Here is a 24,650-nt window from a genome sequence, read left to right as displayed (position 1 = left end):
GTCTACACGTGAAGCCAACATCGAAGTAGCTTATTTCGATGTAGCAACATCAAAATAGGCTATTTCGATGAATAACGTCTACACGTCCTCCAGGGCTGGCAATGTCGATGTTCAACTTCGACGTTGCGCGGCACCACATCGAAATAGGCGCTGCAAGGGTACGTCTACACGCCAAAGTAGCACACATAGAAATAGGGATGCCAGGCACAGCTGCAGACAGGGTCACAGGGCGGACTCAACAGCAAGCCGCTCCCTTAAAGGGCCCCTCCCAGACACAGTTGCACTAAACAACACAAGATCCACAGAGCCGACAACTGGTTGCAGACCCTGTGCCTGCAGCATGGACCCCCAGCTGCCGCAGCAGCAGCCAGAAGCCCTGGGCTAAGGGCTGCTGCCCACGGTGACCATAGAGCCCCGCAGGGGCTGGAGAGAGAGCATCTCTCAACCCCCCAGCTGATGGCCGCCATGGAGGACCCGGCAATTTCGACGTTGCGGGACGCGGATCGTCTACACGGTCCCTACTTCGACGTTCAACGTCGAAGTAGGGCGCTATTCCGATCCCCTCATGAGGTTAGCGACTTCGACGTCTCGCCGCCTAACGTCGAAGTTAACTTCGAAATAGCGCCCGGCGCGTGTAGGTGCGACGGGTGCTATTTCGAAGTTAGTGCCACTACTTCGAAGTAGCGTGCACGTGTAGACACAGCTTATAACTAAAATTTATACCATCCCCTGTGCTGCCAAGAGCTGCCACAGGCCCCAGTGTAAGGTGGGAAGAGGACCCAGCTCCATGCCCTGGAAGGGGTGGGATCAATGATGAAAAGGATGGCGGCTAGGCTGTGTGGCCCTCAACACCATTAGGACCATGGTGCTGCGCGCCCCCCTCACCCTAAACTCTCTCCCAGCTGCACACAGCCAGAGCTGTGCTGTTGCAGCAATTCAAAGGGGCCCAGGGCTCCAACTGCTGCTAGTTTGGCAGCAGTGGTGGCTGGAGCTCTGGGACCTCTCGAACAAAGAGGAGGGTGAAAGTCCATAAAGCCCAACTACTGATATGTTTTGAGTGGGTTACACTGGATGGGTTTGTCAGGTCCTTTTGTTAACTGCGTCTTTACCTTCTAAAGGAGTTTTACCGAAAAGATAAGCATCAAATCACAAGGCCTGAATATCTGCAAGAAACATTTGAACACTGTGCAGAAGTGTTTGGGCAGAAGCTCCTGTCTTATCAGAGCCAAACGGATGATTACCATAATTCCTGCCTACTAGGTAAAATCCTAGGCCCTGGTACTTTGTCATGCGTATCAGCTTGAATTGAAAACAGAAATTATTGGAAGTCCAAAGTTTTCTTATTTCAGTCTTGGGTCCCTGTCAATGGAAGAAGGAATAAGAGCATAGTCTGTACATATGTAAGATCCTATAATTGACAAGAATGGATTCTCTGCTTTCAAGCCGTGCAGAGTTTTAAAACCTACTTATGTCAACTTCAGTCAGTGGCAATACTCTCATTAAGATCAGTCTGTGGGACCAGAATTGGGCCAAGAACCTCCAACTGGAGTGCTTTCAGTTCTAAAATGGTGTGAGAAAGACCATTGTACAGATATTTAGTTAACAGACCTGTACAAATGCTTCTGGACCTGTGTGTGTTTCCAGCCACTGATCCTGAGCCAATGGAGACAATGGTGGGGTTGTGTGTGATAAAAATATTGTTCCTGTCAAAGAAAATTCCAATCACTTTTGGGATGTATATTATATATTTAGTGTGATTGATTTCTGCTTCCTTAAAGTCAATGTCATTATGTGACACAAACCTTCCTGTGGCTGCCTTTTCCAACAGAGTTCTGGGATCAGTTGAAGTTGTTTGAAGAACAACTCCCTCATGTGTCCCATCTGGTTATTGGCAGCCTTCTGAAACAGCACGAGCAGCAGCTCAGACGCTCCACCGATCAGATCCGGCAACTCTTCAAAGAACAGTTGGAAGACTGGGACAGAGCAAAGGTATGATTTATGGGCATCGTAAAATATCTTCAGCACAAGATCCCTGCTGTGAGATAGAACATGTTAAAGTTAATTGTATTGAAGTTATTTGCTTGCTTATGCCACTGACTCCTAAACCACCCCCTGATTTCATTTTCTAGCTTCAGTCTCATATTTTTAACTAGGATAGCTAAGCTTGGAGATAAATTCAGGCCTTTAAAAGTATGCTATGATTTTGTTTTCTTTCCTGTGATTTTATTTGCTATCATATAAAATTGTTCGTTAAGTGCTGTTTGTTAACTGGAGTGGTGATCAGTGTTCCCTGTTATCTGAGTGCTTGGGCAGCCTTCCAGGAAAGATCTGCTGTCACCCAGCTGCTTAACAGAGCACCCACAGCCACCCACAGTGGGCAGCATGTGTTTCTATTGGTGGTTCATATCCACACGTGTCTGAGTGCACATAACAAAATTTATTCTGCCCATGGATGGGAAAAAATAGAGAGAACATTGTTGGTGATCCTCAGTTAACACTAGTAGCTTATGTGTCTGTGTTACTCCTTTGGGAGCTCCTCTGGAGGTTCTGTTAGTATTCAGTGGGTCGGGGCTGAGCACTACAGAATAACACTGAAGGTCTGAGTAGTAACAGAGAGGAAGCCGTGCTAGTCTATATACTATCAAAACAAAAAGCAGTCAAGTAGCACTTTAAAGACTAGCAAAATAATTTATTAGGTGAGCTTTCATGGGACAGACCCACTTCTTCAGCCCATAGCCAGACCAGAACAGACTCAATATTTAAGGCACAGAGAACCAAAAACAGTAATCAAGGAGGACAAATTATTCATTGTTCCAGGTCAGCCATAAACATATTAGCATATTGTGGGGCCATACGGGTGCCCATAGCAGTTCCACTAATCTGGAGGTATAAATTGTCCCCAAATCAGAAATAATTGTGTGTGAGAACAAAGTTACAAAGGTCAGACACCAGATTGGAAAGTCTGAGGTGTTGTATGCCTAATCTGTACAGAGAGAGCGAGACCTGGAGGACAGTGCTAGTGCTGCCACAGGCTAGTGGAGTCAAGGAACTGATCCACAGCAACCACAGACAAGACTTCCTCATGCTAAGGGCAGGTGGAAGTGAAGTGCATCACAACCCAGGGGACCCCTGGGAAGCATTACAGCCCCCTGATGTCTCAGGGTTCTCTGCTAGAGCCTATTGGCTTGCCTCACCCTCTGACACATCTCTGTCCCCACACTGGTCTGCTTGGGGATTTATGCAGCTTATTGCTGTTCTTTATAGAGTCAGCTGATCCCCACTCAGGCGTATCTCCTTAGTAACTAGGATTGGCTGGCCCCAGGCCTTTAGTCATTAAAGGGCATGCCACCCTGTTACAACTGACGTAGGAATGGTGTTTCTACTCATCCTTCTTACTCTTAATTAGCCAGTCACTCATTCCTTACAGAGAATGCTAGTGATGTATTTATTTGATTAAAGGCTGAGAACAAGAAGAAACTCCGTCCAGCTCTGGGGCACCCAGACAGCTTACGACAGCTGGAGGTTTTGTGCCAGGAGGAGTTAAAAAGACAAAAGGACCAAGCTGATGGGATACTCCATAACACCCAGAAACTTCAGGTATGAGTGACACACTGACCTGTGGTTTGTCAGAACATGTGATTTTTTGCATAAGACCAGTGGTGGAGTTTATGGTGCATTTTACTTCCACACTAAAATTGAACTGGAAAGCTATTTTTAGTTTTAGAGAACCTCCTCAAAGACATTATCTTTTGACTCTTAATTCTGTGCTGTCACCACTAGTTTTTGCCTGTTCCTAACAGTTCATTGATACAGATTTGTAGTCTATCTGTTATTCACATAAGGTATTTATTCACACTGCAGACTGAGGGAAGAGGAGGACCTACATTTGTCTGTTCCCGTAACAACAACATTCTTGTTTCTGAAACTGACAGATTTAAACAAGAAGTCCTGTTACACCTTATAGATTAACAGATATTTTGGAGCATAAGGTTTTGCGGGCAAAGACCTGCTTGGTCAGACACATGAGTGGGGGGGTTTCAGAGGAGGAACCCCACGAAAGCTTATGCTCCAACATATCTGTTAGTCTATAAGGTGCCACAGGACTTATTGTTTTTGAAGATACAGACTAACTCTGCTACCTCTCTGATACATTTAAGCTAGTAATGCAGTGATAGCAGTGGAGAATGGAGCAATGGTGACATCTTCTGGTTAACTGTCTTAACCACAGCAGGTTGTGGGTGTTTTTCCTGTGGGTGTTTCAATTTTCTGTTGAATCAAATTGTGCAACTATTTGGGCAGATTCTCTCTAACTACGCAGATCTTCTTGTGCCATTTTATAATTTACATCAGTCTGATCAGTGACATGTTTCCATTAGAGCATTCCCAAGAGGCCACTTTCTGAGCTTTTCATAAAGTGCTGCTCTGCAGGCTGTTGTACAAAATCAAGGGAAGAGAGTTGTGTAGCTCCTCAGAGCCACTCTGAAAGGAGATGAGAATCCTTGGTGGAAGCATTTCACCCATCTGCACATGAGTTCTAAATAATAACTGTGTCCCTACAGGCTTGTGCAGCTGAGTGTGCCCAGAAATTTGTTTCAGCACTAGCTAGCCTCACAGAAAACCTACTTCTGGAGTTAGATGAAAGTATCACCATTGATGATATACAAGCAGCAAGTAAGTCAACTCAAATGAGAACTTACCTAGTTCTCAGCTTCTTTCCTGAAGCTTCCAGGAAAGCGTTGTTAAATGGAGTCCCTTCTGCACCATTCCTTCTACAAATTTATATGCCTATAGTCTAGATTAGCTATATTTCATTGTACTGAATAACTTGTAAAGTCAAATGCGGTCATCCATTGTTTTTTTTTTAAGGTTTCGAGGGAAGTTTTATGCAATTTAAGGATGGGTGCCTTTTCTTTGCTTATCAGCGTAACTACAAGTAAAAATTTAGAGATTGTAGTTTCATATCAGGTTCTTGAGAGTGATGTATTTTAATCTTTTTTCTTTCCTGAGTCAGGCCAGGAAGGGGGATCAGGACTTGGGTAGGAGGTTGGGGTGCAAGGGGAGTGAGAGTGCTGGATGGCAGTGCAAGCTCTTGGTTAGGGCTGGAAGTAAAGGGTTTGAGGTGCAGAAGGGTGCTCCAGGGTGGGATTGAGGGGTTCAGAGTGCAGGAACGAGATCAGGGTTTGTGTGACAGGTTGGATCACAAAGGTCTCCTTGGGGCTGTCACCCAGTGTGCTAGTTATGCCACTGAGCCTGCCACCTTGCCCTCTTGAGTGGCCCCCAGCTCTGGTCTCCTCTAGCTAAGGCACAGAGTTGGGGTAACAGCCCCTTAGTAGAGCAATACAGACGCTGAACCATCTCAGCTCTGGGAGGACTTTAGCTATGAAGCTATTGATAGCACAAAGAACACAGCTCCAAAGAGGGCCAAAACTCTCTGTCTGAATCTATATAAAAGCTTTACACAGAAAAAGCTCAGAAGTTTAGCCCCTTTTATCAATGAAAGAAATATCCACAGTGGTTGCTCTCTTCTCCCGCACCCTTGAGGTAACCATTATTTACAAGTTGCTTGAAAAAAACAATAGTGTTTTATTAAGTGTCAAACATAAGAAACGGTAGTGAAGACAAACAGATCAAAGTAAATTATTAAGCCAAAATAAACAAAACATGCCAGCCAATCCTAATACACTAAGGCTGTGTCTACACTTGCTCCCAACTTTGAAGGGGGCATGGTAATCAGGGCCACAGGAGATCACTAATCAAGTGCTGCCATAAATATGCAGTACTTCATTAGGCTAATTTTCTCCTGCAGCAACTTCGAAGAAGCAAACTTTGAAGTGCTGGGATGCGTGTAGCTGTGGGGCACTTCGAAGTGCCCACGCTACTTAGAAGTCCCTTTACTCCTCAAAATTTTGGGGACAGCGTGTGGAGCACATGCCTGCCCCTGTGTGTAAAAGCTGGAGGAGGGCCAAGCTGGCTGCTTCTCTAGGGCGGTGTGGTGTGGAGACTAGTAGGGAACTTGCCAGCTTCGCTATACAAGAAAGGCAACTGGACATCAATGGCCATATAAACAGTGCTGACTGGAGCTACCAGGAACCCCTTTTGACTGGATGCTCTGGTCAAATACCGGATACCTGGTGTCCTACCTCAGTCCCACCGCATGATTTCTGTGCTCTGGTGACCAGGTTTAGGAATAGGAAATCCTGGAGTACTGTGAAAGGGAAGAATTTGGATGATCCACTGACTTCTTGCACACCTACCACTTGAAAACTAAAATTCTTCTTCGAGTGGTCCCCGTGATTGCTCCATAGTAGGTGTCGGGCTCGCCCGGTGCCGCAGATGGAAATTTCCAGCAGTCTCCGTGGGGTCGCGCATGCGCCGATGCACGTCAGTCCTTTGCGCGCTTTCGGTCACATGCGCGATCCGGTCCCCGCCAGTTCCTTCTCAACTGCCAACGGCTGCAGACGGAATCCGCTCCGGCTCCAACACCTGAGAAAGATTAAAAATTGTGTTTACTTACTGTTAATAGTTATTAGTTGATAGTTATTACCATTGAAGCTGTTTTGTTGAGATGTGTATATAGTTTAAAAAAAAAAAAAAAAGAAAAAGAACGGGAGAACAACGGAGGCGGCCGCCTCAGGTGGTCTGCTTCTTAAGGCCGCAAACATTATCTGTTCTTGGACTGAGTAGCTGTTAAGTGCTCTATTAACATTCAAAGACTTAAACGCCCGGGCAATGTCTTTGCCAGGATTTAAGAAATGTGAGTCATGCCGTGAGGCCATGCCTGCCTCAGATGGGCATAGCAAGTGTATTCGTTGCCTCAGGGAGACCCACGTTCCACAAAAATGTCCTCATTGCTCTAAGCTTACAGCTAGAGCCCGAAAGGACAAGGAAATGAGGCTGAAAATGATTTTATTTGATAAGGCCCTCCAGCCTGGACCATCAGAGAAGCCCCACAAAGAAGGGCCCTCGGAGTTGCACAAGAGGAAGGCGGCTTCCCTAACCTCCTCTGTGCAAAAGAAGAAGAAGCTCTCCCCAGCTCAGTCCCTGCCAGTAACATCTGCGAGCGGGATGAGCGGAGCACAGGGCCCTGACCTGTTGGCTGTTCATAGCGGAAAGACCGCCGCACACGCAGCTGTGCAAGGGCCTCCGACCATTAAGCAGTCGGCACCGAGGGCTTCGCAGGCACCAGCTCCCACGGCACCAAGCAGCGCGGCAGCGACGGCACTGGAACGAGGGCACCCGGCACGGGGCCCAACGGTGCCGGAGGAAACTACCCATGCGGCACCGTGCGCAGTGGCACCAAGCACGGCACCGACTGCGGTGCCAAGGTCCCCGGCACCGGAGGGGGCGGCACCTGCTCTTCAGGAATGGGGAAAAGCAAAGGCCAAAACCTGGCACTGCAGCCCATCTCCGGACGTCATCGCGTTGTAGTTATCGCCTAGCTCTTCCCCCGCGATACACCGGGCAGCAGTTCCAACAGCCTGCTTCAGACCACCATCCCCGTTCCTTCAACCACCATCCCCCTGGCTCAGACAGCTTTCACCAGCCTCCAGCAGGGATCCCTATGAATACTATCACCGAATATCTCTACCACTGTCAACATCATCTCGGAGGTCACGCCGTTCAAGGCACCATATGTACACATTCCAGTCATGGTCCAGATCTCCATCACCGGGCCCTTGCCCTTGCTGTTATGGCCGTCCTTACGATACGGGACACCGGCACAGGGGGTCTAGATCCAGGGGTAGATCCCCATCCACACCTCCCCAACACTCCTTCATACAGTCTCATCCTGGGGGAAGATCGCAGTTTTCCCGTCCGGAAATTGGTAAAAAGGCCTTGGACTCCCCTCCAGAACCCTCAAAAGAGCAAGCATACGAGCAGAGTCAGGAACCTGAGGAATTAGAGGAGGTATATCATAGCAATGCCTCCTCGTCCTCACCACATGAGGCGGTTGTCCCTGGGGACATCTCTCCCCGGGACGACGTTAAGCAATTCCAGGAGTTGTTCAAGAGGGTAGCACAAACACAGGACATTCAAATAGCGGAGGTGCAGGAAAAACATCGTAAACTCCTGAAAAATTTGAGACCCCCAGCTTCATCCAAGATCGCCATTCCACTAGATGAAGCGATTATGGAATCAGCCACCAATATATGGCAGACTCCGGCATCCATCCCACCCACGAATAAGAGGGCAGGTAAGAAATACTTCGTTCCAGCCAAAGGCATGGAATTCCTGTTTAGCCATCCCCAGCCGAATTCCCTGGTGGTCGAATCATCACAGCATAGAGCCAAGACACCCCAATATAAGTCAGGAGGGTCAGATAAAGATGCGAGGAAATTAGACCTATTCGGCAGGAAGGTCAATTCCTCCTCTACCTTACTACTGCGCATGGCAAATTATGCCGCACACCTGTCGAACCACAACTTCGACAATTATTCCAGACTGACCTCCCTCATGGACTTCCTCCCAGAGGACAAGAAACCGGTCCTCAAAGCGATCGTCCAGGAGGGCTATGTGGCCTCACGAGCAGGAGTTCAGATTGCCCTGGATGTGGCGGACATGGCAGCATGTTCCACAGCCACAGGAGTGGTAACACATAGGGAATCGTGGCTCCAGACGTCCGGTATTCCCAGAGATCTGCAAATGAAAATCGTAGATCTTCCATTTGATAGACAAAGGTTATTTGCAGATTCAACCGACTCGGTCCTACACTCCAGCAAGGACTCGAGAGCCACACTTAGGACCCTGGGTATATACACCCCCACATACAGGAGGAAGAAGTTTTACCCTCAGCAAAGGCGTTACGCTTATCAACCACAGTGTACACAATACCAACGGGGTTATGACCAGGGGCGCCACCAACAGCAGCAGCAGTATAGGGCCCCTAGACGTCGCCCCCAGCAGGGTCATGCACCCTCCAGGCAAGCCCTGAGACAGCAAGTTTGACGGGTGGGTCGAGGACTGCAAGATGGAGACCATCTCTCAGTGCCAATCTCAGCACGTTTCACCATCGCCTCAAACCGTTCTACTCTCAATGGCGAAACATCACTACAGACAAAACGGTATTGGAGATTATAGCCACGGGATACGCCATCCCCTTCCAATCACTACCACCACCGAAACCTCCCACCAGGTCCTTTTTCAAGGACCCCTCTCACGAGACAAGGTTAAAACAGGAGGTAGACCATCTTATGTTTATAAGGGCAGTGGAGAGAGTACCGGAACAATTCCAAGGGAAAGGCTTCTACTCATGATACTTCCTAACAGAGAAGAAGACAGGAGCCTGGAGGCCAATCCTGGATTTACGGGCCCTCAACCAGCATTTGCACAAACAGCGTTTCAGGATGACTACAATTGCCTCCATAATCACGGCACTGGACGATGGAGACTGGTTTGCAGCCCTCGACTTACAGGACGCGTATTTTCATATAACAATTCACCCAGCACACAGACGTTTTCTCTGGTTCACAGTAGGCAGGGAGCATTTCCAATACAGAATTCTTCCGTTCGGTCTCTCTTCGGCACCCAGAGTTTTTACCAAAATGCTGGCGGTAGTATCAGCTTACCTACACAGGCAGGGTGTCTTCATTTTTCCATATCTAGACGACTGGCTACTGAAGGGGGCTTCGAAGGCAGAAGTCCTATGCATGATACGTATCACTACAAACACATTTGCCTCGTTAGGCCTAGTTATCAACCTTTCGAAATCAAAGACCGAGCCCACACAAAATATAGTGTTTATAGGGGCACGCATAGACTCTGTTACATCAAGAGTATACCTGCCCAATGCCCGTTTCCGCTCCATCAAATCCCTGGTACAAGTAATGACGTACAGCCCCACAGTGCCAATCCTAACATGCCTACAACTGTTGGGACACATGGAAACTACCACGTTCGTGGTACAGAATGCCAGGCTAGATATGCAAGGCCTGCAGCATTGGTTGGCGAGCGTCTACAAACCAATAAGCCATACCATCCACAGGGCAGTATCACCCACATCGGAGGTACGAAGGTCACTGGCATAGTGGGCAGATCCCAAGAACTTGCTAGGAGGGGTGCTCTTCTGCCAACCACAAATTACCACTTTTCTCATGACAGACGCATCCCACATGGGATGGGGAGCGCACATCGGCAACAAAGTAACTTAAGGGTTATGGTCCCCCGTGGAGAAAGCACTGCACATAAACATACTAGAGCTCAGAGCAGTGTTCAATGCGGGCAGACATTTTTGGAAATACCTGCACAGCAAGGTAGTCGGGATAAATACTGACAACACCTCCACCATGTTTCATATCAACCGACAAGGAGGGGCCAGATCTCGTGCGCTCTCTGCGGAGGTGGTCCGGTTGTGGAACTGGTGCATTGTCAACAATATAACCCTAAAAGCCTCATACTTACCAGGTGTCCACAATGTAAAGGCGGACCAACTCAGCAGACGCTTTGTGCTCACGCACGAGTGGCAGATCCGTTCCAACCTGCTCCGAGAAGTGTTTCACAAATGGAGGTTTCCCCAAATCGATTTGTTTGCCACTCACAACAACAAGAAATGCCCTCAGTACTGCTCCAGAGCAGGCATAGGACAGGGGTCCTTGGGGGACGCCTTCATGGTGCCATGGAAGGGCCCTCTACTCTATGCGTTCCCTCACACAACACTCATCCACAAGGTTTTAGAGAAAGCCAAAAGGGAGAGAGCGCACATGATTCTCATAGTCCCAACCTGGGACCGACAGCCATGGTTCCCTCTGCTTCTGTGCATGTCATGCCGCCCGCCACTCCCCCTACTGGTAGTGCCGGGCCTTCTCACGCAGGCTCAGGGGTCCATAGTGCACCCACATCCTCAAGGACTCCACCTACAGGTGTGGCTAATCCATGGCTCAGCGCCTTAGAGAGCACGTGTTCGGAAGGAGTGAAACAAGTCTTGGAGTTCAGTCAAAGGGATTCCATTAGAAGGACTTACGCGCAGAAGTGGAAACTCTTTATCTCCTGGTGCTCTTCTAAGCAGTTAGCTCCTTTGGACATCCCTATAACTGTAATTCTAGAGTACCTGCTGGAGCTAAAACGAGACGGGCTCTCCATATCCTCACTAAAGGTCCATCTCGCAGCTATATTAGCGTTTCAACACAAAGAGGAAGGGCCAACCATATTCGCCCATCCTATTGTCACTCGGTTCCTAAAGGGGCTGGCAAATCTGTACCCCCCTCAGAAGCCACTACCACCGTCATGGAGCTTGGACTTGGTCCTCCACACACTGTCAGGACCACCCTTTGAGCCATTGGCCACGGTACCCCTCCGGTTACTTACCATGAAGACAACCTTCCTTCTTGCGATTACGTCAGCCCGTAGGGTGAGCAAACTTGCAGCAATAATGGCAATGCCGCCCTGCACAGTGTTCTCAAAGGAAGCAGTGATCTTATGACTACACCCAGCCTTCCTTCCAAAGGTTTCCTCGGAGTTCCACATTAATGAACCAATAGTATTGCCCTCATTTTATCCTAAGCCGCACAACTCCAGCAAGGAGGTGCAGCTGCACCTACTTGATGTGAGGAGGGTGTTGGCCTTTTACATAGACAGAACTAAGTCCCTCAGGAAAATGGACAGACTCCTGGTGTCCCTCGCACCCAGGTCGAAAGGGGAAGGCCTATCCTCACAAAGGATTTCAAACCACATCGTATCCTGCATAAAACTGTGTTATGAGCTTCGTAAGACCCCTCTGCTAGTTCCGCCCAGGGCTCACTCCACCAGAGTGATGGCAGCATCGACGGCCTTCTTCAAGGGAATCGCGCTAAGAGACATCTGCAGAGTGGCGACGTGGTCATCTTACGACACCTTCGCCAAGCTTTATGCCATGCACCGGGTGTTTGATGAGGATACGCGCCTGTCGACAGCAGCCCTTTCAAGGGCAAGCTGCACATAAATCAGGTACCCACCTCCTTTTTTGGGGTCACTGATGGGTAGTCACCTACTGTGGAGCACCCATGGGGACCACTGGAAGAAGAAAGAGAAGTTACTCACCTGTGTAGTAACGATGGTTCTTCAAGATGTGTCCCCGTGGGTGCTCCACTACCCACCCGTTCCTCCCCACTTCGGAGCTCTGTTTTGTGTTTTTCAGAGGCATCCGGGGCGGTTGGTCAAGGAACTGGCAGGGACCGGATTGTGCATGGGACCGAAAGTGCGCGAAGGACCGACGTGCATCGGCACATGCACAACCCAACGGAGACTGCTGGAAATTTCCGATCTGCGGCATCGGGCTCGCCCGACGCCTACTGTGGAGCACCCATGGAGACACATCTCGAAGAACCATCGTTACTACACACGTGAGTAACTTCTCTGTATCCAGTTTTGCACAGTTGCTTTAGAGAAATTATACGTAACTGATCTTGTCTTGCTGTTACTAAGTCTGCTCTTTGCTATGTCCCAGAAATTGAAATGCCAAAAGAGAAGACCTCCACTTTAATCCGTCGCAAACGAGCTGGGCAGTCTTTAGAGATCCATGACATTAAGCCGTTAACTGAACGTGGCAGCAGGTATCATTAGTATATATGACATTTCTGTGTATATTTTCTGTCAAAAATGCTCCAATCGCTGTTCATATAGTTTTCTATAGCACTTGTTCATGTTAAACTCCCTAAATTCTACCCACAACAATTAGGGTGTTGTTTCTGTAGCACAGTGGTGTCCAATATGCTTCCTCTTTGCCACATGTGACAAATGGGACAGCAAGATGTGGCAAATGGCATGCCACCCTGCACCTGCTCCATGCATGCACCCCAACAATTGGTGGGACAGCCACTTGGCGACAGCTGTGGCTCCAGCCATGGCCCAGAGTGGCTAACGCTGTTTCAGCCGTGGAGCTTGGCACAGCTCGTGCAGCTCCAGCCACCGGGCCCGCCGCTGCTCCAGTGTCGCCAGCGGGCAGAGGGCAGCGCTCCATTCACCGCATCTCACTGTCCTGTTCACCACCAGGAAGCTTATTGGATTCCGCTGTGCTAGAGAAACAACACCCTAATTGTTGTGGGTAGAATTTAGGGAGTTTCACATGAAGACGTGTAATAGAAAACTATATGGACTGTAATTGGAGGGGGGTACCTGGTTCTGTGGGGGGAGGGCATCTGCCTGTGGGGAGGGGTTAACTCTGTGGGGAGCACCAGGGTAGGTGTCTGGCTGTGGGGGCTGTCTCTACAGTGCGGGGGGTTGTAGCAATCTTGAAATTTCTGTTGGACACAACTGCTCTAGCAACTTGTCTGCTTCTGAGATGGGGAGAATGCCTTCCTGGAACAAACCCTACCTGTTTTGACCACATATTAATCAATGGGATTTTCATATAACAAAAAATAAAGTATTTTTGTTCTTGTTTTGATAAATAACTCTTGTTCTCGTTTTGATAAATTCCTCACTCCTGGTTAAGAATATCAAAGGCAAGTATTAGTCCAGATCACAGTCAGGCAAAATATGGCTCATGGGCTGGATCTGGCCCACTGCCATCCTACAGCCTAGTGGGAGCCTAGGGCGGGCTCCCTGTCTGCTGTGCCCCACGTACCACTCAAAGCAGCTGGCTGCAGGGTCCATGTGCTTTCTGTACACGTGCACGGAGTCCCTCCCCCTGCAGATCTGCAGCTTCCATGGGACATAATTTTGCCACAGGCAGCATGTGGAGGTCCCCCTCAGTGGGCATGCAGAGACTCACATGGCCCCAGCAGCCAGCTGCTTTGAATAGCATGTGGGGACATGGCAGCCAGAGACAGAACGTGCCTGGGAGTCCTGCTGGGCTGCTGGCTGGAAGCAACTTAAGGCAAGTACCTCCCAGTCAGACCCTGAACCTGGCTCCCAACCCCATCCCAGTCCAGTGTTCCATGTGAGCTGAGTGTCTGAGCAGCCACCTGAAGAGATTCAGATGCTGCCCAGCTGATTTGCAGAGTGCCCACAGTGGCCATAGCTGGCAGCATTTGTTTTCACTAGTGGTGCACGTCCACACCTGCCTTGGTGCACATAACAAAATGTATTTCACACATGGATGATAAAAAGTGGAGGAAACTTTGTCCCACATCCCAACTTCCTGCCCCAGGTCACAAACTAAACCTTCTACACACACCTGCATCCCTGCCCTGGGTCACAATCCCCTTTCAGAATCTGCACCCCCTCCTATACCCCTTCTGTAGGTCAGAATCCTCTCCTGCACCCGTACCCCTTCCCCGGACCCTCCATCCACTCGTACAATCCAGTCCCCCCAGGTCATGACCCCTCCTTCACCCAAACTACCTCCCAGACCCCACACTCCCTCCTACATCCCAGTCCCCTACCTGAGCTCCCTTCAGCACCCAACCTCCATCCCAGACCCCCGCATCTCCTCCATTAATATAATAGCAAAGTGCAGCCCTTGACCATTTACAAAATACTTGGAGTGGCCTCTTAGCAAAAATTATTGCCCACCCCTGGTTCAGATCCTGCTTTTGTGGTGATTTTTTTTAAACAAACAAACTAGCAAACAAACTGTATTTCCTGTTTAGGTATAACTATCAATAACATTTTTCTACCCACTTCATCCTTCTCCACCAAAAATTCGTTAAAAGAATTTCTTGTTTGTGGTTTTAAGGACCTGGCCAGGAATACCCAAGACCACACTCACCGATGTTCCAGACCGTATTTTCTGCAGAGAAACTGCCTCTGTGACAACAGCCAAAACTACTCTAGGACATGTTTCAGCAGCAGAAGCAAGAGATGCAGCCTATGTGGTTTGTGTGGGAGACGGGTTTGATTTCAAAGGGCTATCATTTAAGAGAAAATGCACTTGCTCATAAAGCAAGGGCACACTGCAAGGCTTTTCAGAGAATATAGGTGAAATAAGCGTGACTAGAAGTCCCCTCTCATTTCCATTCCATTTCTCTGTGATGGTGACTACAGTAGAAAGTGCTTGAGTGATTTTTTACTGAATGTCTTCCATCAGGCATTTCCGCACTTTTCAATAGAACAAAACAATGAATGGTGCCAAAACAAATTATGACTGATAAATGTCAGTACAGCATAGTCTGTACAGGACAGCAATGTCAGGATTTTACCCTCATGCTGTTTCAATACAGTACTTGTTTCTCTTCCTAAATTCTGCACTTTCAGTTTCAGATCACAAGGCTAGTTCTCCCTTGGAGTGGAATGGGTGGTAAAATCTACTCCCACTTCTATCCTAAAACATCTCAGGCTCTGTCTATACTAGACATAGAAGCTGACCACCAATATGCAATTTTAGTTACGCCAGTTGCATAGCTAAAATCAATTTGTCAGTGGTCGATTTCAACAGCTGTCTATATGGAAGAAGGTGGATGGGAGCATTTCTCCCATTGACCATCCTTAGTTCTCACCATCACAAGGAGTTCTGGGGTCGACCTTGACCCCAGAAATCACTATTTTGCACGTGTGAAACAAAACCCTGGAAGATTCATCCTGAGTGGATCGATCTTCCTCAGTAGTATAGACCTAGCCTCAGATTTCTCTTTCCCCCACTATCAAGGTCACCTTCTCATCACTTTGGCCAGTAGAAAAAGCGAACACATTCCACTCTAGTCTGCTTCTGTCTAAGCCGTCCATCTCACATTTCTTATAGCTAAAAAAACAGCAAAATCAGCAGCTGGGGAAAGGTGCTCTGTTAAATCCTCATGGGAATAAAAGCATTGCTGGGCCAGTTCCGGAAGGGACTCTACCCCAAGTGATTATTTTCAGCAATTCATTGTAATTCATTTTGTATGGAGAAATCTATCTGGCTAGCTAGCTAGCTACACGCATACATACATACACACACGACAGAGGTACCAAGAGCATAACACATAAAGAGTGCGTCTACACTAGCCGGCTACTTCAAAGTAGCTGGCACAACGTCAAAATAGCACATGTCGCATCTACACGCACCATGCACTATTTCGACGTTGAAATCAACGTTAGGTGGTGAGACGTCGAAATTGCTATTCCTATCCAAAGATGGGAATAGCGCCCTACTTCGACCATTCAACGTTGAAGTAGGGCGTGTGTAGACGATCCACATCCCGCTACATCGAAATAGCGGGGTCCTCCATGGCGGCCATCAGCTGAGGGGTTGAGACGCTCTCTCCCACTCCTGTGGGACTCTATGGTCGCCGCGTGCAGCAGCCCTTAGCCCAGGGCTTCTGGCTTCTGATGCTGCTGTTGCTGCTGCAGGTGAGGGGTCCATGCTGTGTACACAGGGTCTGCAACTTGTTGTCGGCTCTGCAGACCTTGTGCTGTGCAGGCTGAGTGTGTCTGGGAGGGGCGCTTTACGGGAGCTGCTTGCTGTTGCCCCAGAAGGGCTAATCCAGCCTGTGACCCTGTCCACAGGCTTTGCTGGCCCCTTATTTCAACGGGGAGCACTTGTGTGTGTGGATGCTCCGCATTTCCTTCCGGAGCGGCTCCTTTTGACTTTCCCTGTCACTACTTTGATGTTGAACATCGACGGCACCAGCCCCGGAGCATGTGTAGGAGATATGCATCGAAGTAGCCTATTTCGATGTTCTTACTTCAAAATAGGCTACTTCGACGTAGTGTGCTAGTGTAGACGTAGCCAAAATGTATTTGGTTATGGCAAAATGAGATAGTGAAGTGTAAATTCAACACTTTTCCTTTTTAGAACAAGAACTTATTTATTGGTCTAGAGATTGTAATGATGGTAGAAAGTTCACAATTTCCACATCCGGGATGTACTCAGAGCAGCTTCCTCACACAGTTTAATTTGTCTCTCTCTGCCTTCTAGGACAAAAACAAATTTGAGACTTAGCACCTTTCACCCTTCTAGAACAGGCAGATCTTTAATTATATGAACCCACTGAGGTGGGAGAGAAAATTGTACATTTTTATCCAGTTTATACTTACAAAATAAACATTTAAGTTTTACTTTTTTATTTCAATAAAGGAAATAAAGGAAAAGGAAAGAAGGGGATGAATAATTAATTGTCTGTATAGCTCTATTGTCAAACAAGAGAAGTAGGTGGCCAGTGATAAAAGGTATATCAGATTTTAATCAGTTTTTTCTTTTTTGCTTCTTTGTTCAGAAATATAAGCAGAATCTGGAAGCGGAGTTTGCCCAGATTAAGGAGGAAAACACAGCGCAGCTAATGAAGGCTCAGCGCTGGGAGGGGTGGTGGAAACAATCTGTTCAGAAGATAAAGCAGCTGTATGCATGAACCTCTTGTTACATGTAAATCTGTATTAATAATATGTCAGTGTCTTTGTTCTGCAAATAAAACTTTATACTTTATTGGAGGAAAAAGTGATTCTACATTCTACAAATACATTAGAAGGAAGAGGAAGACCAAGAACAGGGTAGGGCTGTTATTCAATGAAGAAGGAAAAGCAACAGAAAATATGGAAATGACATCGGTCCTTAATGACATCTTTGTTTTGGTTTTCACCATGAAGATTAGTGATGATTGGATGCCTTACTATAGTGTATTCTGGAGAAAATTAGGTAAGTTCACAAGTTAAAATAGGAAAAGAACAAGTTAAAGATTACTTAGAAAAGTTAGATGTCTTCAAGTCACCAAGGCCAGATGAAATGCATGCTAGAATACTCAAGGAGGTGATTGAGGCGGTATCTGACCCATTGTCGATAATTTTGAAAAGTCGGAAGACAGGAGAGATTCCAGAAGACTGTAAAAGAATACATGTAGTGCCCATCTATAAAAAAGGGAAATAAGGACAGCCCTGGAAACTATAGTTCCGTTTACTTAACTTCTGTTCCAGAAAAGATAATGGAGCAAATAATTAAGGATTCCATTTGCAAACACCTGGAAGATAATAAGGTGATAAGTAAAAGCATGGATTTGTAAAGAACAAATCATGTCAAACCAACCTGATAGCTTTCTTTGATAGGATAACAAACCTTGTAGGTAAGGTAGAAGCAATAGATGTGGTATACCTAGACTTTATTAAAGCATTTGATAGTCTTGCATAACCTTCCTATAAATAAGCTAGGGAAATGCAACCTAGATGGGGGAACTATTGGGTGAATGCATAACTGGTTGGATAACTGTTCCCAGATAGTACAGTAGAAGTTCTGTTACCCAGAACTGCTGGGAAACTGTGGGTTCTGGATAATACAATGTGTTAGACAGCAGCCCCAGCCAGGCAGCTGCTGCCCAGTCCTGATGCTGCCAGACCACAGCCCCACAGCTGCCAGTGCCTGCTGAACAGCCAGCCCCGTAGCCTCCGGCCCCATCTGGGCAGCTGGCCCCAAGCTTTGCTGCCACCAGCACTGGCCAGCCAGCCACTGAGCACAGCTGGGTGGCTAGCCATCCTAGCACCAGCAACTGCCCCTGCTCCATGGCCACTGGTGGAATGGGTGACAATTAATTTAGCATGCCTGTTATCCACACCCCGGATAACGGCTTTTACTGTAGTTATCAGTGGCTCACAGACATTCTGGAACATAACAAGTAGGGTTCCACAGGGATCAGTTTTGAGACAGGTTCTGTTCAATATCCTCAACAATTTGATCATAGCACAGAGAGTTCACTTAAAAATTTGTGGGTGGGGAGGGGTTGCAAGTGCTTTGGAGAAATGGTTTGAGGTAAATAGGATGAAAGTCAACAAGGAAAGGGCAACATACTCCACTTAGGAAGGAACCATCAGTTTAGTGCATACAAAATGGGAAATGACTTTCTAGGAAGGAATACTGCAGAAAGGAATCTAGGGGTTGTAGTGGACCACAAGCGAAATATTAACATAGAGGTCACCATGTTAGTCTGTGTTCTAACAAAACAGACCAGCAGCCATGCAGTACTTTAAAGACTAACGAATTGATTTATTTGGTGGTGAGCTTTCATGGGACAGACCCACTTCACATCTATAGAGTCTCCAGTCCAGACCCAGATATATAGCACAGAGGTCCCAAAAAATTGCAGTAAAAACTGACAAATCGAGTACATGGACTGAAGCAGGAGGGTGAGTGGTGGGGAATGTTCAGTGTCTTGCCTGAGATCATTGTGAACATCAAAAGAAGGGAAGCAGTCCTTGTAATGCATGAGATAACTGCTGTCTTTGTTCATACCATGTGTTAATATGTCAAATTTGAAAATGAATATTTGAATGTGAACTGGGCTTCAAATTTGACACATTAACACTTGGTATGAACAAAGACGGCAATGATCTGGCGCATTACAAGGACTGCTTCCCTTCCTTTGACTTTCGTGATGATCTCAGGCAAGACCCTTAATATCCCCCACTCCTCACCTCTCTCCTTCAGTTCAGCTGGGGCTACATGGAGCCACTCTCCTGGAAGCTCCATGCCCATGAGCAGCCTTGCCATTGAAAATGGCTGCTCATTAGCATGGTTCCGTGGCTCATTAGCATAGCCACACGAGATCTTGCTCTTGGCAGAGGGGGGTGCCAGCAGTAAAGAGGCTGTGCAGACTGCCCCTGACAGCAAAAAGCCCCTGTGTCGCCAGCCCTTATGCCTGAATTTTTAGGTGCTCATGGCTGTAAAGCGGGCAAATGAGTTTCGGCCTGCACTTTGCAGGAGCATCATTCCTTTGGTTTTACAACTCTACCCTCTGAGGATTTTTCCCCACTTGATCCAAGATTGAGGAGGCTGCCATTGTTAGATGCTACACTGGCAGCACTGAAGTTATTATAAAATGGGCTCTCTGGCAGTAGCAGATGCTGTTGATTTCCTCATCCTCTGGGGACATTCAGCATATCACATGCAATGGTTGTTGCTCATATATACCTTGGCTAATGGAGAGGTTTGAATTGCAGACCATTTTTTCATGGTTGGTCACTCCCAAGTATACTTTCCAATGGTATTTATACACTGCAGCTGGCAACCAGCCTGGGTAGACAGATTTGGACTAACTCAGCAAGCTAGCGTGCTAAAAATGAGCGGACACTCTGATCCAAAACACTATGTCTGAGCTCAGGTGGCTAGGCTGAGTCTCTGCCTGCCCACACTGTTAGGTAACCAAACAAGTTGTTTTGGTTCTGTTGGTGCTGTACATGCCCACATGCCTTGGTGCACAAAAAAATGTATTCCACACATTGATGGAAAAAATCTGCACATGGATGGAAACGATTAAGAGGGAAGATTGGTTTCGACATAACCCAGAGGGTTTAATGATATCTAACATTGACTTCTAGTCTTTAGGAGTTATTTTTTTAGTGACCCAACAGTCCTTAAACATTGGTTTAGAGTTGCTTTGGAGATCATTCTTTTTGCTGGTATCTTTTCCAAAGGATCATGTACAGTAAATTTATTCCTTTGGGGCAATTTTCCAATAGCAGGAATTAGGGTTGAAAATCACTCTGGTGCTGAGAGCCAGCACAACGATTAGACAGGAGTAGCCAATCATTTTTGATAGAGGAGGGGTGACTCCAAAATTTTGATAAGTGATGAAGGGCCACATTTATCTATGGAGGAGGTACAGGGTCCGGGGGTGGAGGTTGCATGCAGAAGGGAGCTTGGGCTAGGGGGCTTGGGTGCAGGATAGGGTGTTGGATATGAGACAGAGTTTGGTTGGAGGAGTGGGCTGTGAGCTGGGGCAGGGTACTGGGTGCAGAGTCTGGGAGGTGGCATGTGTGCAGGCGGGTTCTGACCTGGGGAGAAGTGTAGGAGTGGTTGCAGAGTTTGGGAGGGAGTTGGGGTGCAGAGCCAGAGGTAAGCTCAGGCTCAGAGGTGCCTACCAAAGCAGCTCCTGGCCAGCAGCACTCTGAGGCAAGCCTCCCTGAGTGCCAGCTGCCCAGCCCACTAGCTATTGCATGTGGCTCTCTGCACTGTGGGACGGGGCTTTGGGTGCTGCCCCCACCCCAGCAAAAATCTCTCAGCTCCTATTGGCTGGAAACCAGCCAATGGGAGCTCAGAAATTGTGCTGCATTTCCCTCATCCCCAGCAAAATCTCTTAGCTCCCATTGGCTGAATTTCTTACCCCTCGCAGCTCTAGGAGCCAGCCGTGGGCTGGATTAAAGGGTTTGGTGAGCTGGATCTGGCCTGAGAACCATACCTTGTCTGCCCCTGGATTAGATGGTATTTAAAACTGACTCAAAGGAGTCCTTAGTGTTCAATTTGCCTGACGTTAGCCCTATGCACCAGGTGAATTTCACACTGCATTAGGATCTGCTTGTGTAGTGGCTGGTGATTTTTCGACTTATTTCGATCTTGAGATTTCGAAAAAAGTATTGTTGTAAAAGTATGCAGTCGAGACACAGCCTAAGTTAACAGATCCACTTCTGGGGAAGAATCACTAATCTGTAAGCAGCAACAGCCTGTGGTAGGAGCCTTCAGAAGTGGTCAGACCAGGAATAGAAAGAGGTAAGCGGTTGAGCACTATGACCCCAGCAGCAGCATTGCCTCCTTTCGTCTTTTACATGCACTGCCCACGATGGGAATTTATTTAAAGGAGAGAGTCCAGTGAGGAAACTAAGTGAAAATGATCACGATAGCCAATCTTCGTTGTTTACCAGATGATGTAACTTGAACTTTATTTACTCACAGCTCTCAGAAGCCTGAAGGCTTTGTTCAGCAAAGAAAAGCTTTCATGGAAAAATATCAAACCCAGGTATTTATCTGAGACCAGAACATCCTTTCCAGATAGGGGGTGCAGGGAGGATGCAGGAATCATTTTGATCTGGATATTCATGCAAGTTAATTTACCAGGAGAAAAGTAAAGCACTGCAGTATTCACTTGAAGCAAGGCACTTGTGTAACCAAAGTAACCATGAAAGAGTTCACAGGAGCACAGTCTTAACATCACTGTTTCTGGGTGGGCTCAAACCACCATCCTTTCAGTTAACAACTAAACAGGCTGACCCATAGCATAGCTATTTTTGTCTTTTCGGAGGCTGCTATAGAATAGTGCTTTACTTATAACTTCTCTGAATTTGTTTTCACTTTCTCTGATACTGAGTTTTGCTGCTTTTTTGCCCTAGCAGTATGAATGAGTAGATTACAAGGATGGTGAATGTTTCGCACCCAGGCCGTGTCTACACTAGCCAAAAACTTCGAAATTGCCGTGCAAATGGGCCAGTTCAAAGTTTACTAATGAAGCACTGAAATACATATTCAGCGCCTCATTAGCATGCGGGCGGCTGCGGCACTTCAAAATTGATGCGCCTCGCTGCCGCGCGGCTCGTGCACACAGGGCTCCTTTTCGAAAGGACCCTGCCTACTTCAAAGTCCCCTTATTCCTATCTGCTCATAGGAATAAGGGGACTTCGAAGTAAGCAGGGTCCTTTCGAAAAGGAGCCCCGTCTGGATGAGCTGCATGGCGGCGAGGTGCGTCAATTTCGAAGTGCCGCGGCCACCCGCATGCTAATGAGTCACTGAATGTGCATTTCAGTGCTTCATTAGTAAACTTCAAAATGGCCATTTTCATGGCCATTTCAAAGTTTTTGGCTAGTGTAGACATAGCCCCAGTGGGCCAGATTCCAAACTCTGCTTCCTCTAGTGTAAATTGGAACAAACTCCACTGAATGAGAACCTGGCTCAATTATGCCAAATCTTGAGTAATCTTGTCTGATGATGTGATTGTGTCACAAGGGTGTAATAGAAGCATGGGTGGTATAGTGGTGAGTGTAACTGCTTTCTGAGCAGTTGACCTGCGTTTGATTCTTGCCTAATATAGTAGTATGCCCTTTCAAGGAAAACAGAACGGTCAGGTATTGCGTAAAGAGGTATTTTAGAGGTGTGTGGTATTCACAGCACATATAATTACATGTATTTTTTGCAGTACATTAACTCAGCTAGTCAGACATACGGCAGTTATTTCCCCTCTAGATGCCATGGTGAGGGGCACAGTAGAAATAGCATTCCTTTACTTTCTAAGTGAAATTTTCCACCTAAAATTGCAATTGAGTCACCCGAGCAGAGACTACCTAGGCTTGTCTGGCAATGAACTAAACAGAGGCTGGGAAGAAGTGGATGACTGAGTGGAATGTGCATGTGCTATGGAGACTTCACTCTTGAGATTACTGGTTCAGACCCTCCACAGGTTAGCTGTTTAGTTTGGAGGGCTGTCAATCTAATTCCCAGGTGGCAGTGGACACCTGAGAAAAAAAAACCACAAGCATAGAACTGGAAGGGACCTCTTGCAGGACCCAACACCATCTAGAACATACCTGATAGGTGTCTATTTAACCTGCTCTTAAATATCTCCAGCAATGGAGATTCCACAACCTCCCTAGGTAACTTATTCCAATGTTTAACCACCTTGACAGGAAGTTTTTCCTAATGTCTAATCTAAACCTCCTTTGCTGCAGTTTAAGCCCATTGCTCCTTGTCCTATCTTCAGAGGCCAAGGAGGACAATTTTTCTCCCTCCTCCTTGTAATCCTCTTTGAGGTACATGAAAACTGCTATCATGTCTGCCCTAAGTCTTCTCTTATCTAAACTAAACAAGCCCAGTTCTTTCAGTCTTCCCTCATAGCTCATGTTCTCTAGACCTTTAATCCTTCCTGTTGCTCTTCTCTGGACCTTTTCCAAATTCTCCACATCTTTCTTGAAATGTGATGCCCAGAACTGGAGACAATACTCCAACTGAAGCCTAATGAGCACTCAGTAGAGCAGAAGAATTACTTCTCATGTCTTGCTTATGACACTCCTGTTAATGCATCCCAGAATGTTTACTTATTTTGCAACAGCATCGCACTGTTGACTCATATTAAGCTTGTGGTCCACTATGATCCCTAAGTCCCTTTTCGCAGTACTCATTCCTAGACAGTCGCTTCCTGTTCTATTTGTATGAAGTTGATTGTTTCTTCCTAAGTGGAGTACTTTGCATTTGTTATTAAACTTCCTTCTGTCTACCTCAGACCATTTCTCCAGTTTGTCCAGATCATTCTGAATTATGAGCCTATCTTTCAAAGCAGGTGCAACCCCTCCCAGTTTGGTATCATCTGCAAACTTAATAAGCGTACTCTCTGTGCTAATATCTAAATCGTTGATGAAGATATTGAATAGAACCAGTCCCAAAACAGACCCCTGCAGAACTCTACTTGTTATGCCCTTCCAGCGTGACTGTGAACCATTAATGACTACTCTCTGAGAAGGGTTTTCCAGCCCCGATGCACCCACCTTATACTGGCCCCATCAAGTTGTATTTGCTTATTTTGTGGTGAAATACTTCCTCCCACCGCCCTACCCTCTCCCAGCAGAGAGGCCAAAGCAGCGTGGGCCACAGAGACAGAATTCTCTTCCCTAGAATGATCCGGGAGAGGGTGGAGATGCCTTTGAGGCAGGTTTGGTCACAGAGATCCCCTTGGAACTGTGACTTGATGTGCTGATATACTACTGACCCTGCCCACCTGCCCTCTAGGGTGCCCCACAACGCTGTCCCGCTAACCCAGACCCTCTAATCTCCTCCAGAATGGGTACAGACTTGGGGGTCACAGCCCATAGCAGAGTGATACCAGCACTGAGACCAGATCAGCTTTGGGAAAGCTCAGTCAAAAGGACTTGACAGAGCACCCAGGTGCACAGCCTCAGTGGGACCAGAACCTCAGATAAATCCACTTTAATCTGTGTAAAGTGTATAAAGAAACAAATTCATAACGTGCACACCCTTTAACAATGAATGAGCAATATGCACAGTTGTTTCCCCCTGCCCCAGTAACACTTATTCACACTGGTTTTATTAATAAACAAAAATGATTTTATTAAGTATAAAAATA

The 24,650-nt window shown here is 47.1% G+C and overlaps 1 protein-coding gene across 1 annotated transcript in view; it reads left to right on the top strand.

Annotated features, from left to right (window-relative positions):
• The window catches only part of CCDC180 (coiled-coil domain containing 180), a 62,165-nt gene extending 44,915 nt beyond the window's left edge, over positions 1-17,250 (top strand). The window contains exons 32-38 of the mRNA XM_075015330.1: positions 1,119-1,260; positions 1,829-1,989; positions 3,460-3,597; positions 4,560-4,671; positions 12,419-12,524; positions 14,591-14,729; positions 17,046-17,250. Coding sequence (XP_074871431.1) covers positions 1,119-1,260; positions 1,829-1,989; positions 3,460-3,597; positions 4,560-4,671; positions 12,419-12,524; positions 14,591-14,729; positions 17,046-17,177 — 930 coding nt within the window. The 3' untranslated portion in view covers positions 17,178-17,250. The remainder of the gene's footprint in view (positions 1-1,118; positions 1,261-1,828; positions 1,990-3,459; positions 3,598-4,559; positions 4,672-12,418; positions 12,525-14,590; positions 14,730-17,045) is intronic.
• The last annotated feature ends 7,400 nt before the right edge of the window (positions 17,251-24,650 follow it).

This window comes from Carettochelys insculpta, chromosome 21 (assembly GCF_033958435.1).
Source record: "Carettochelys insculpta isolate YL-2023 chromosome 21, ASM3395843v1, whole genome shotgun sequence".
Classification (NCBI taxonomy): Eukaryota; Metazoa; Chordata; order Testudines; family Carettochelyidae; genus Carettochelys; species Carettochelys insculpta.
Note: the sequence above shows the minus strand (reverse complement) of the source record. Positions and strands in the feature narration are given on the sequence as shown.